The following is a 14,490-nucleotide window of genomic DNA, read 5'->3' on the forward strand; positions in this document are numbered from 1 at the left end:
CTGGACACAAAGGCCTTGGATTCCTATCCCAACTTAGCTATTGGGTGATTAGGACCTTGATTTCATTATTTTTAAGGTGATGGGGTTGGGGAAGGGGTGAACTTGATTCTCTTTAAGCAGAGTCAATATTAGAAATGAATAAATAAGTATTAAGTGTTAATTTGTGCCAAGCATTGTGCTAAGTGCTGGGGGTACAAATTGAAAAGGTAAGAGGGCCTTTTATTGTTTTCAAGGATATTCTAACTGAGGAAAGCAACACATAAAGAAAGTTCGGTTTTAGAGCAGATGGAAAGTTTGGGAAGCATTAAGAATGTTGTATCCAGACTGATATTGAGGACCCTTGGTTCTTAGGCTGCCCCTATTTGGAGGATGTAGACACAGGGCAGAAGGTAAGGCTTAGAGGATCTTGGGAAGCAGTGGCTGGTCAGATGGTATCACCTTCTGGTTTTCCATTTCAACAGAAGGAATAAAGTTGGTGACTCCACTTTCCTCTAAGCAAGTGTCCTGAATGGGCTGGGGCAACTCATGGGGGAAGAGAGAGTGAAAGGAAGGCAAGGGGAGTGATGTATCATGCATAGAATATAAAGAGTGTTCGAGGATAAATGTGTGAAAGGTCTTTCAGATAGATTTCTTAAGATAAATCCACTTTGTAGAGGTGTGGGGGGGAAACTTTTGATGAGATATTGGATTTGGGATACAAGTTATCATGGGCAAGGGCGTTGGAGTGAGGAGATTAGGGGGAAGATAGAAGAGACTACAACACACTGACTTTTGATGGAGAGATAGAGACCTCAGGACCCCCATCCAGTAACCACTACTAGAGGCAGCTGCAGCTAATGTGGGAGGAAGTTGGGGAGTAAAGTTGGGCCAAGGAGGACTTCATCTGGATTATGGCTCCTGGGAGTGAGGAGAAGAGCAGAAATGGTATTTGTTCTAATTTTATATAAGTATTTTCTACAAGTTACTGAGATCAGTTGTTTCTGTCTGTGAAAGGAGAACAAATATTGCATGCATCCTCTAAATGTCAGCACTCCATAACAAAGCTTCCTTTGCCCCACCCTGGTTACAGCTCTGGCTCTAAGGTGCATTCCACTTCTGAGTCTATGAGCCTATAAACTCGGCTATCACACAACTTTGGGTTCCATAATTGCTCTGACAAAAACCCAGACTTCTCATTTTCCTTCCATGATAACCTCCTCCCCACCATGACATGGTGACAAACATATAGTACCCAGGACTGCACAGTTTGCATGGTTTATAGCCTCTCGAGACTAATGTCTCTAAGCAAGGTGCCTTCAGGCTATTTCCTATATTTTCAGGTCCATGTATTATTTTGGTCAGAGGAATGTCACACTCCAGTTAGTTGTCTCCAGACACAATTCATTTCGGTCTAAAAGTCTCAAATCCAAAGCAACCCTGGGGGAAAAAATGCACTGCACATTTTTGAGAATCCCCAAACTCATGAAAAATAGCTGATATTTTCCATTTTTTTCCTGATCACTGATTCTCCACAATTTCATTCCTTTTATTTTCAGTTTCCAAACACCATAAGTTCTATTTTAATGGAAGCATTTAAAGCTTTGCCCACAAAAATGGAACAGAATTAGAATCCTCAGAAGTTCCAAGCAGACGAGGCTGTACCAGTTCCAATAAGATGAAATTAAACAAGGATGAAAGCAAAGTCTTACATTTAGATTCTTTAAAAACAAAACAAAACAAAATTAATAAATAGAGGACTAAAAGAGAAGATGGAAAACAGCTCATGCATATTTGTCTGTGTGTGTGTGTATACATATATATGCGTGTGTGTTTCTATATCTATATCTATATATACTTACATACACATAGACATGTGTGGTGTTTCCAGGATTCTAAGTTGAGTTGACAAGCAATTATTAAGTGTCTTTTGTGTTCCGGTCATCATACTAAGCACTGTGCTTGGTAAGAATCAGCAGGATTAGCAACTGAAATGTGGTAATTCAGTGGGCCACGTCTTGAGAGAAGGCTAGCACCCAGCGTAAGGGAGCTGCCACCTTTGCTGGATTTTGATGGATTTAAACACACCTGGGTTACTGGATTGGATTCTGGAATACCCTTTTGAAGACAGATGTTGACCAAAGAAGTATGTCCAAGGAAGGGTTGCCAGCAATGTCTTCACATTGGAAAAGCCACAGGGTGATCTCTGATGACTTGGCCTATTAAAGAAGAACCTGATCTCTCCCCCCACCCCCATCTCTTTCTTTCTCCTTTCATCTCTCTCTCCATTTCTCTCTCTCTCTGTCTCTTTCTCTCTGCCTCTCTGTGTCTCTGTCTTTCTCTGTGTGTCTGTCTCTGTCTGTTTCTTTCCATATGTCTCTCTTTCTCTTCCTCTCTGTCTCTCCTCTCTTTCTCCTCTTCCCTTTGTCCCTCCCTCCCATTCCCTAACTCACTCCCTCATTGCCCTCCCCTCTCTCTCCCTCCCTCACTTCTTTTCTCTGTCTCTCTCTCCCTCCTTCCCAGTCCCTTCTTCCCTCTCTTCTTTTCATTTCTTTCCCTCTTTTCTCTCTTCCTCCCCCCTCTCTCCATATATACATATATTTGTGTGTTTGTGTGTGAAATATATGTACATGTACATATTGTGCATATATACATATAGCATATGTAGTAAGTTATATATATAATATAAATTGCATATATAGTAAATGATAGATGGATAGATATATCTTCGATAAAATACCTTTTATGAGAAGGGATTATTTAGAATTTGCAATAGTGACAATGCAAAAGGTTAAGATGTTCTCTTTGCAATTCAAAACCTACCATACCCTGAGAATCTTAGAAGCTAGTACCCCTCATCTCCATCTCTTAGATCCTGCAGTTGTATGGCATTATAAAGTACAAAACAAAAGGAATGGGATTAGCAAAATAGTAACAGAAAAATCATTTATATTCTATTTTAGAATATATTTTTAATCTATTCATGGGTCTTATATTCTACTTTCTGGGAAGTGACCATCTTGAATCAAGTAGCAAATCCATACTTTACCTCTTTGGCTAGGGACCCTCACTCAATTCCTCCTTGCTAACCCTCTCCCATGTGAAAAATGGATGGTAGCATCTAAGGAGTCTTAGATAGATGCCAAACACCAACCGAAACAGATTTCTCTTTAAGCTGGCTGTTTCTTAGGCTCACAATTTTTTGCTACTGGGAAAAATAATTGCTTTGGTTCAAAAGGCTCTTCTAAAATGCTGGACTTATTTGAGGGAAAGGAATTTCAAACTTTCTATTCTATTGGTTATTGGGTTTGGAGCTGAGAACAAGGCAACAGTGGGCACTTTCGGAAGGATAATAATCACATAAAAGACGTGAAACTTCTTCAGAAATGGCAAAAGCTCTACAGCAGCAAGACGTTATTATTAGTATTGTTAGTGTCAAGAAAGGAGTTAGAAGCAAAACATCATCATTGTGACTCATTCAAACCCTGTTAAGAGCTAAGAGCCTGGCTGTGAATAAGCCTCAACAGGGACGATCAGTTTGAGGGTAATTAAACAATGTCAGTACTGTACAAAACAATACAAAATGGGGAAGGTCATCTGCACCATTTTGTAGAAAATAAAAGTTTGTGGTAATTTCAAATCATGTCAGGAAAAGTTGATAGAAAAGGGACTAGTGGACCGAAGCCAGAAGAAAATGTGACCATTAGCTGCCTCACAAAAATAGAAATAATAGCAGGCAGAAATCACCAGGTGTCCTTCTCTGTCACTCATATATAGGAAAAATATGAGCATTTCTGAATAGGGTGAACTTTGGCTTCTGTGACTCATTGCACAGTAAGCTTCAAGAGAGTTTGGGAGAAAAATGTCCATGATGGTTAAAAAGTCTTCTGAAAGGATATTGATTTGGAGTTGGAAGATCTGAGTTCTAAACCCAGATCAGCCACTTAAACGTCTGCATGACTTCTGGCAAGTCACTTAACCTTCTGATATCTTGTATTTTCTCTTGTGCCCTTGTTTTGTCCTTTATTCTCTTAAGAGGACCATGATATCAGGGAGGTGATGCGATGACATGAAAGCAAATTAGATTTAAGTGAGGGAGGGCTGTGCAAGGTCACCTGCCTCATTTTCCCCTCCAGAGCTAGCTGGGTCTAGTGACCAAATGTAAGCCAAGATGAGTGGAAATGGCCTTGGATGAAATGAAGAACTGGGCCTTTTTAAGCTAAAATCTTTTTAGGTCTCCTTTTGACTGAAGCTGCACCCATTCAATGATTAAGGCTAGGTAGCAATTGGGGAAATAATCTCCTCTTTCACTTATTACCTGGGCGGGGGAGGGGGAACTAAATAAATCAATAAGTAAATTTGGGAGGTGAAAATCCTCAGGGTTTCTGGCCAAAGCTTTCTGCTTTGCTAGAGAAGGCTGGATTTAATCATCTCTAAGATCTCTTTAGATAAATGCTCAATGAAAACAGGGCTTCTATTGATTTATGAACTTGAAATAGCAAATCTACAGAAAAAAATGCAGAAAGGTAAACTAATACTTTCTGATGCATAGATACTCTGTGACTCTTTTTAAAGGGAGAGGGGGGATTGAGTTAAATTGAGGGAAATAATTTCTTGACACTGAGGGTTGGAAATGAAGAGCTGTTGGCTTTTAAAAAGGAAAAAAAAATACTCATCTCTCTGGGGAGATTTGGCTCATGAGGCCTCACCACTTGCATAAAAATAAGATGGGAGGCCTTTTCATGATTCTTTTCCTCTTCTAATTCTATGATTTTTTGAGGATGAAGACAAAAACTTTCCCTTGAGACAGGTAAAATTCCTGAATAAGGTAGCTAGAAGAAACAATTGCTTCAAATGGCCATTCAGTAAAGGAAGGGATAAAAGGGCTTTGGAAATATCATATGTAATCTCTTGCCATTAAATAATTGCAAAGAAAAGGGAGAGGGTAAAATATTAAATTTCTCAAAACTGTATAGATTTCGTGTAGGGATGTGCCACATCACTTTGAAAGCACTATGTCTCTGGTAGTGTACTACCTGGGAGAGGTGAGCAGTGGCATTTCACAGAAGCACCTGACAGGCTGAAAAGCAGAGGACATGGGTGGGAAATTGAGATCCAATGCATTTTGGGAATATTGCTTCACATCCTCTAATTTTTCTCTTGCTTTAATAGTGATTTACACCCATTTAGAGGGTTATCACAAGTAAGAAAGTTTAGGCTTTTTTTTTTTTTTGGTTGACACCAATAAATCAAATCAAGATGAATGGGTGAGGGTTTCAAAGAGACAATGAAAGCAATAAGATGAGATCTCTCAAGACAGTCGTGAAAATAGAGTAAGACTTCATCTACTTCAGAGTTGGAGTAGGCCTGAAAGTCCTTGAGCATTGACTCAAGGGCATATTTAAGTTCTCTTTCTGCTTGTCCTCCCATGACATCATTTCCTCCCTACTTCAATCAAATATGGACAACTGTGCATTTATTGACCAAGTTCAATTTCTTGGGTAGTTCCCATATTTAGAATGTAAGACCCTTAGCCAATGAAGATTATGGTCAGTGGTGGGAGGGGTGTTTGCATTGGGGACTATTTAAAGTATAAAACCTGTCCCAAAAGGTGCCTCCTCCTTTTGATAGCTTGCTCAACAGAAGGAACACCCACTCCTTGCTTCTTGCAAGAATGTACAATAAATGTTTGTTTTGCTCCTAGAGATCTCTCCAGATTTATATTAAATGGTTACCATTCACCATTCTGAGCCACACGACGACTTTTGGCTGGATAAAAGAAAAAAATTCTTAGCCATATTCCAAAATGCTGTCTTAGGATCTTAGGAACGCGGACATGTTAAATTTTAAGGGCACATGATTTGATCCATGCTATATAAAAATTCATGTATAATTGTTAAGTGTGTGTCAGATTAATGGTATTTAATCCTCATTGGGACTTTGGAATTTATCTTATTTTATAGAGGAAGAAACCAAGGCCTAGAGAGGTAAACAAATTGCTCTGGGTGACACAAGCAAGATGGAAGAGACAGGAGTTGAACTAAAATCCTCTGTATTTGTACTTTCCACTATATCCTTGATGTCCTTCAACCCATTCAAATGCATGTATAAAAATGTCTTTCCCCACAAAGGCCCATCCCTTGAAAATATCTCCAAATAAATGTTGGGAAGGGGTGGGTTTTTTCCATTCATATTTTAATATTGAATGTATTCAAAAGAAGAAGCTTCCTTCACACCTTCACACTGATACTGATGCTATTGTCACTTGAAAAGAAAGTTGTTTGAAGGATCCTAGAAGGGTTTAGCTTGGGTTTAGTGATTACTTGAGGAGAGAGCATGACCTCAGTAACTGGACCACAGTGTATCTTTTGTTGTGTTCTGCTAATTATGGGAATCAAAAAGCACAATATTAAAGGCTTCAATTGTCTGTTGAGCCACAGGCCATCACAGAGATGTCTCTTTTAATAAAACGGGGAAGAGTATGTGACTGACTGTAATTGTTACTTGCATGACAAAATAAAGCAAGAAAAAGTTCAGCAAGAAGGCTAAATTAATTGTAGAATACTCTTTGGAAGGGTCACAAACAAAAGCCAATGAAAAGGGATTTTTTTTTTAAATGGCTACGGAAATTGAAGTTATAAGCAAATAAATCATACAAATGCAAGCCTATCGCAGCATTGACCAGTTTTACCTTGTCAGGTGAGACACAAGAGCACGTATAACTGTCTCCCATTTTATAAAGCTACAATGGATGAAGTTTTGAAGAGACAAGTTTCGACTTGATGTCAGGGGAATTTTTCTAACCATTAAATATGTTCTAAAGTGGAATGAGTTGCCTCTACCAGCAATCTAAGTCATTACTCTATTCTAGTCTCAAAGCTCCCAGGCAGTAACCTTTGTACTTGAAATGATCAAATACTAGTGAGCTAAACTATGCTTGGGAAGTAGGATGTTCCAATTTTCTCACTAATTTTATAAAAATAAGGACTCTTTTTTAAAAAAAAACTCTTTTAAAAAGAATGCCAGGTAATTATTTTTATTGCTGTGAATGGCTACACACGTGGTGAACTGTGTTCATTTTTTTTTTTTTTGCCAAGGAATGATCAACTGGAGATCATTTAGAGAAAGGTAAAACTGATGCTAGAGGAGGTAGTATTGAAGAAACTAGAGATATTGACCTCAGAGATGAAATTTAATGTGTTTTATTAAGTTATCAGGCAGAAAAGACTGGGGTGGGCAGGGTACATTATTGATACTTTCAAAAATCTGAAGGAATGCCATGTGGAAGAGGGAGTCAGTTTTACCTTCTTGGGGCACAATGACAGGAACAATGGATTGCTCCTTGTTTAGACCCAGCAGGAATCACAGAGATTCTCCAGTTCAGTTCTCTCACTTTCCAGATGAAGGATGTCTACATAGGGCATCCTAGCAAATGTAGATCTTGGACTATGGAAATTGAGGTATATTTACATTTGATGGGGGAAGGGGAACTTCTTAACATTAGGGCTCTATAAAAGTGTTATGGGCTGTCACTGGAGATAGTGAATTCCATCCTTAAGGAAGGTATTTAAGGAGCAGCTAAATGACCCCTTTGGAATTCTGTAGAGCAGATGAAGGGTGTATGTTGGATTGGACTGGAGGTGTCTGATACAAAAGAGGCTTAAACCACATTAAAAGGTAAATGGGAATTATTTAACGAAATCAAAATCCAGTAGAAATATCACTTTCTAAGGCAATATGTGGTACTCCAGGGATCCTTATTTCTGGTGTAGTGGTCCCCATTTCTGTTGGAGTTTGGCACCATTAAAATCGATAATTACTGATGACAGAATCATAGGATCCCCTATATAGAACCAACAGGGACCTCAGAAGGCATTCCATCCAATTCTCATTTTACATCTGAGGAATTGAGGCCCATAGTAGTTAAAGAGACTTAGGAAAGTCACATAAGTAGCTGTCAGGCAATATCTGTTTAGTGTCTACTAAATGTTAAGACACTTTTTAGTAACTGAGATGATATTTGAATCCACCAACTCTAAAATTCCATAATGACAAAAAATGAAAATGGGAAACTAAAGAGGTAGTTAGAGGAAGGTGGGGGGCTTGCTAGATTCTCTGAAGAAATTTTGTGGTTCATTTCATTCCTCTTGCTCTTGGCAGATGGCATGGAATTGGTATGATAGTCATTTAGCCTTGTGAGAAACTGATGCCTTAGCTAGTCTGACACAAGTGCTGGACTGGCTAGTTCCCAGCTGAAGACTTGACCCAGATGGATTCAGAAAAGTTGAGGCGAAAAATTAGAGACAACAATAATACAAATCCAGAAGCAGTAATTGTTATGGAATGCATACATTTTCCGTGTATTTTTTTTTTTACAGTAAAAATGCATTAAAAAAATCTTTCACAAAAGACTCAAACTTAAAAAATACAAGTAGGGTGTCTGGTTTTCACCCTAACATTCTTCCAGGCATTGATTGTGTAGTGGAGGGGGGGATAAATCTAAATGATTTGATTTTGAACATACAAAATATACTCATCAGTTGCCTCCCATCAAGACGTTGACTTCTGTGCTAGCTGGAGCAGTGAACCAGAAAGAAGTACCCAATGGCAAGTACAGCAGTTCAAAGAAAACTGAATCCTTTACCTTTATGCATAGTCCTCATATTATACAGTGTTTCCAAGGGAAAATTCAAATTGGGGGATAAAGACTGAGTTGTCATACCCCAAGTCTTCAGAGATTTTTGACCGACCTCAGTTGCACACACAGATTATAAATTCTAAATCTCGCCTCTGACAATAAGTTATCCTAAATCAGGTTCACTTTGGAATCTACTCAAAGTTCTACGTTGATGAGAGACAAATATTGAGTTAACCTGGAGACAGCAGGCATTTCACATCATGTATTTGGCTGGAAATCAGGAATCAACTCCTAGTGACGGGGCCTTAGGTAGAATCCAATTTCTTGCATTGGGGAGAAAAAACCCAAATAAACTGGACAAGAACAGCATTATTCAGGGTTATTTTTTCCTGAATCTGACTATTAAAGTTGAATGGATGCTTTTTATGGAAAAACAATTTTATTTAATAATAAAAATAGCTTTCACAGGCTTTCTCCTTCTATGTCGTAACATACATTGTGTCTCTTTCAAAGAAAGTAGCTGGCTTTGAGTATTATATCTCCATCTACTTTTGACTCACCCCACATATAAACCCAAAAGTCAAATAAAGCTATGAACAATGTTATATTTATATATGCATAGTGTTTTATAAAAAGATTGGCCCCCATATACTGCTTTTCATCAACACCAAAAAGAGCATTACGCCAATAGCACACAGCAAGAAGGGATGAGCGAAGAACAGAGGATGGGTTTGAGGGCTTAATATTCCACAGGCAGGCCCACCGTGATGGGATAAATGAAAGCTTGAGAATCACTTATAGAGGCTCCCATTTGAAAACAGCTTTACATACCTGATTCAGTGTACATTAAAATATATCCCCATGAATCGATTTGCTTCATTTTCAGAAATATAAACACTTAATCACATTCCTCACAGCTAAATTTTGTCATAAATTCTCTTTTATACAAGAAAAAAGGCAACAGTTTTGTGTTTCAACAGGCTCTATTAATTACAATTTAAATTCTGTACACACAATGATTGGCCATCTTGGTTTGTTTTGTTGTTGGTTTTTTTTAAATTTTTTTTTTTGTTTTTTTTTTTTTTGTTTTTTTACAGTACCACGGGAACAACAGTGATAGACTCGCAATGCTTGGTGTCTGTATGGAAGATGTGAAACAGTAGACCACGGACACACCAACACGCCACAAGCAGCAGTTTACTCGAGTGGTCCAAAGGGAATGAATGTTTTGGCTCAGCTAGGCAGTAATTCATTCCAGCCGTAAACCACGGCCATAGCAGACGTCACCACACTACTTGCATCTTGAAAAATTACAAGTCAAAAAAAAAAAAAAAATGAAAATAAGAAAAAACAACATCCCCCCCCAAAACAAAACAAAACAAAAAAACTCTTGCATTTTGTTCTGCTGTCCAGAGCTTTTCAAGCAACAAAGTTAACCAGAGCAGGAGCTTCCCAACCAGATTGGGTGAACTTTCCCCCAGTGGCTTCTTTGGTCATCCTGGGAAATATTTTTTTCTTGCATTCACAAGGCATGTCCTGCTTGTCTCAGGAAGAATCAAACAGTAAAATAAAATAAATTGCAAAATTTGTCCTTCTCCCCTCCCCAAGTCCCTTAAAAATTCTGGCAAAGAATGTCTACTGGTTTATGGAATGAACACACCCATTGTATATTGGGGATTTCAAATGCCTCCATTATACCGTGCGTGGACCCCCGTTTTCTGGTTGCTATCCTACTTCTGAGACGATGATACAACACAAGCTTGGCATTTGGTCCAATTGCTTCTAGTCGTTGAGCTGAACTGTGGTGGCGCTGCCTTAATGCGACCTTGGTAGGTGTTGAGGATTCTTAATGAGCTTGGTGGTCTACACTTGCGTCACGGGTGTGGCAGCCCTGGCTCTTGTCCTGTTATCTCCTTACCAGACTGGAAAGATACAAACTGTTGGTTGAACCAGCGCTAAATCAAGAATCAAGTAAATCTCTGCTTAGTCTTCATATAAATATCCTTCATCATAATAGTAGTCTCTCCAAATAGTTAATTCATTTTGAGGATAGTTTTCTATTTCTTCAGGAAGTGTCCTCAGCTCCTACTGGAGTAATGCTTTTACAACCCCTCCCCCCTTTCCCCATTTCTTTTCAAAACTCCCAGATACAGGATAGCAGGAAATCACAAAATAACAGTCTGAATCCAAATAATTAAATGTAATCAATAAACTTCCTTCCCTAGAGGAATTACTGACTGCCCCATTTGACTATGAGAGGGAAAGGCTGCCCAGTCAAGGATGATCATCCATAACTCAAAATCATATGTAGAAACACAATTTATATCCTTTAGGGCCAGCATTTGGCAAATAATTTTCCAAAAGTATACATTTAAAAATACTTTCTTTAATATGATACATCAGGCACAACACTTTCATATATTTTTCTTATATGTTTCATCTGCATAAAATGTTTGTTGCTATTCTTTAAGATCATCAGGTATTGGATGCTTTGTTACATAAGAAACTAAATAATTTGTTACCCTCTTAAAATCTTTAACCCTGTAAAGGCTGGAACATGATCCTAAAAGGCTCAGATACTGAGGTCAGTGCTGCATTCTTTAAAAGGTCTCCTTCTCTGCTCAGGGGGGTGTTTGGAGCTTCTGTTCATCTCTGCCTTCTGATTGGGGCCCTCCCTTTCTTTATGACTCATCTTGTCATCTCGGTTTTTCTTCTCAGGTGACCGCTCTCTCCTTCTGTCCGGTGACCGTGCTCGCCTCCTCTCCGGCGACCGCTCTCTCCGTCGGTCAGAGGACTTGGCCCTCCTCTCAGGCGAATACTCTTTTCTTCGTTCTGGAGATTTCCTTTGATCCAAGAGTCTTTCCAAGGATCGTCTCCGTCTGGTGGGGGAGCCATCTTTTCTGTGGCTTGGCGACCATTCTCTTTTCTTACTAGGAGAAAGCTCTCGCCTCCTCTCGTGCCGTTCTCTCCGTTCCAAAGTATTGTCAGCACTCCTTGTTCCCTCTCTCCTCTTCTCGGGTGTTTTCTTTTTTGGTCCGTTGATCACCGTCCTCTCCTGATGGGTTTCTTTCCTTCCCTCTGGTGTCCGTTCCTTTGGCCTCCCTGCTCCGGCCCCGTCAGGTCTTTTAGAAATTCCATTCCAAGTGTGGTGCTCATTGAGTTGTCTGCTATACTCTCTGCTGCTTTTTGGGTCTTTGACATATGCCCGCTTTTCCCCATGTTGTGATGATTTGTGAAGATCTGGTGGATAACTGGACTCCAATGATGGGTGTTGTCGCCGATCGGATGGCCCGCTTTTCACTTCCGGTACATTTTGTGGACTTGTGGGGGGGCCGTTCCTGTCGCTGCTGGGGTCTGGAAGAAATGAAAGTAAGAGTTTGGTACAAGAATCCTTTAGCTCCAGACACCATTCACTACATTTCAGACTCCATTAATGACAAAAACAAACAACCATTAAGACAGTCAGTAATGGAAGCCAACTCAAGCTTTGTTAATTTCAACGTAACTACAAATACAGGGAATTATTGATTAGTACTTGGGATGCTCTGAAGCTACCTATTATTGTCCTCTTTGTTCCCAATATCTACAAACTTGCCTGGCTGTGAATCATTTCGATAATTACAGTATCGGTCAACGATTTCAGTTTCTGAAGGGTATTGGATCCTAACTAGAGCATCAACTGGACAAAACTGAAGATAGTTCTTTTCCTTTAAATATTTGTCCTTTTGAAAAGAGGTGGTTTTTTGGTGGGGAAGGGAGTAAGGAAGGGAGATGGTGTAGGGGAGTGGAGTCACATGGAAGAATAATTGCTTCTGGTCAGTTCTGAGACCAGAAAATGCTTTCAGTTCCTCTTGTACTAAATATAATTAAGGTTCAATCTACAAGAGCTAGTACTCTGCATGATACTCTTAGGGGTAAATGAATGAACCCTTCTGATCCTATGTTTCCATGGTTATAATGTATAACACAGCTATATACAGGTACAACCTCACCCATAAGGCCTGCCTCGCAGAGCTTTTGTTTATGAAGGCAATAAGAACTCTTATGAAAAATGTGCAAATAATTTTCTAATAGCTCAAATTCTGTTCTTCTTACTATTGTTAAGGGGTTTGACCATGAGGATCTTTAAATAAGTCATCTGAAATGGCATGAAGACATTTTAAATGACATCCCAGTTCTTTATAGCTAACTTCCTGTAACTCTAAATAATACAATGAAGTTTATCTAAATGTAAATAACACACACACACATGCACACACGCACACACACACGCATGCACAAACCACCATTTGAGACAGATGCTCATGGATGATTTCTTCTACCACAGTAAATCATCATGGCAGTTGCAAAGTGGAATGCAGATGTTCTCAGCAAATCTCTCTCATAAGGTATCATTATCCACATTATCAACACTGAAGGCCCTTCGTGAACTGTCAGCCTGTTCCAGCCCATCCTCCACTTCCACTAGAGTTTCAAATTTTGGGGCAGAAGTTCAGTTAGCCACCTTGATGATGATTACAAATTAGAGAGGCCTGGAGACAAACTGCCTGTTGTATGATCCATAATCTCATTTCCTCACTTTTCCCCAAAACCTATTTAAGGTACCTGCATCAGGATAAAAAAGCTTCATTCATTCACCATCACAGGGAGGCAACTACTGTGGGGCAGATGCAAAATGGGTTCATTTAAAATGTAGGTGTTAGAAAGGGAGAGACATTTTTTTTTTTTTTATTCAAGGCTATGAGCTTTGGATTTCCCATCACAATTCTGTATTTGTACAAAAAGAGTTTTCTTATTCTTCCTCTTTCTTTAGGGGATGGAGAGTCCGTTATAACTGACTGCCTTTAAGTACCAAAGGGCTTTCCCCTAACAAGAGGGATTATATGGAGGATCATGGGTTTAGGACTCCAAGAGACCTTAGAGGCCATCTGATCATGTCCCCTTCTCCATTTTATAGATTAGAAAACTAAGGGCCAGAGAGATAAGGGATGTGCCTATGGTTGTAATAATCTCTAAGGCTTCTTCCAACTCTAAATCTGTGAAGTTATAAATGATATCTTAGTAGGGTTATAGGATAAACATTGGAGGGGGCCTTAAAAGCCCCTCAGGGAACTAATTCTGTTTGACTCCAATGGGGAGAAACTAGAAGCAATGGGTAGATTAGCAGAGAAGCCAATTTTTAAGTCTTAATATAACAAAAAATAACCAGTGTGTCTAAAAATGGAATGGGCTGCCTCAAGAACATAAATTTCCCTTTGGGCATTTAAGTGCTAGCTGGATGGTCATTAGTCAGAGAGGATGGGGATGATAAAAAAAAAAATGATAACAATAATAATAGTTGTTATTCTTATGCTATATAGCATGTGAAGATAGAATTCATATTCACGTCAAGGTTTTTAAAGTGCTTTCCAAATGTTGTTTATCCTCTTAACAACTCTAGGAGGCAGCTATGAATATCATCCCCATTTTCCAGATGAGGAAACTAAAAAAGACTGAAATTAAACAACTTGCCTAGGGTTACACAGCTGCTAAGTGTCTAAGGCTGGATTATGACTAGGTTTTCTTGACTCTGGCTCTGGCCCTTTAAATACTGTGCCATTGAGCTTTTTCTAGGTGGGAAGGGATACTTATTCAGGTCCAGATCAAACCAGATGGCCTCCAAAGTTTTATTGTGATCTTGGTCACCTACTTACTTTGACAGGCAGCTAGATCAAAGCTTGAATAGGTTAGGTCGTGTACTTACAATTTAAAGAAGGCAGGGGAGCGCTCAGAATGAATTGCCATACATATCAGTATAGAGCAAAGCGGAAGCAATGAGGGAATTAGGCCACAGCACAGAAACACCTAGGATTGACTTGGCTACAAACCGTAGTTTG

General features: G+C 39.2%; 1 protein-coding gene across 1 annotated transcript in view; it reads right to left on the bottom strand.

The window, feature by feature from the left end:
* Positions 1-8,309: 8,309 nt before the first annotated feature.
* MAGI1 (membrane associated guanylate kinase, WW and PDZ domain containing 1) overlaps positions 8,310-14,490 on the bottom strand; it is a 691,778-nt gene continuing 685,597 nt past the window's right edge. The window contains exon 22 of the mRNA XM_031963081.1: positions 8,310-11,968. Within this exon, the coding sequence (XP_031818941.1) occupies positions 11,187-11,968 (782 nt within the window). The 3' untranslated portion in view covers positions 8,310-11,186. The remainder of the gene's footprint in view (positions 11,969-14,490) is intronic.

Source organism: Sarcophilus harrisii, chromosome 1 (genome assembly GCF_902635505.1).
Source record: "Sarcophilus harrisii chromosome 1, mSarHar1.11, whole genome shotgun sequence".
NCBI classification, from domain to species: domain Eukaryota; kingdom Metazoa; phylum Chordata; class Mammalia; order Dasyuromorphia; family Dasyuridae; genus Sarcophilus; species Sarcophilus harrisii.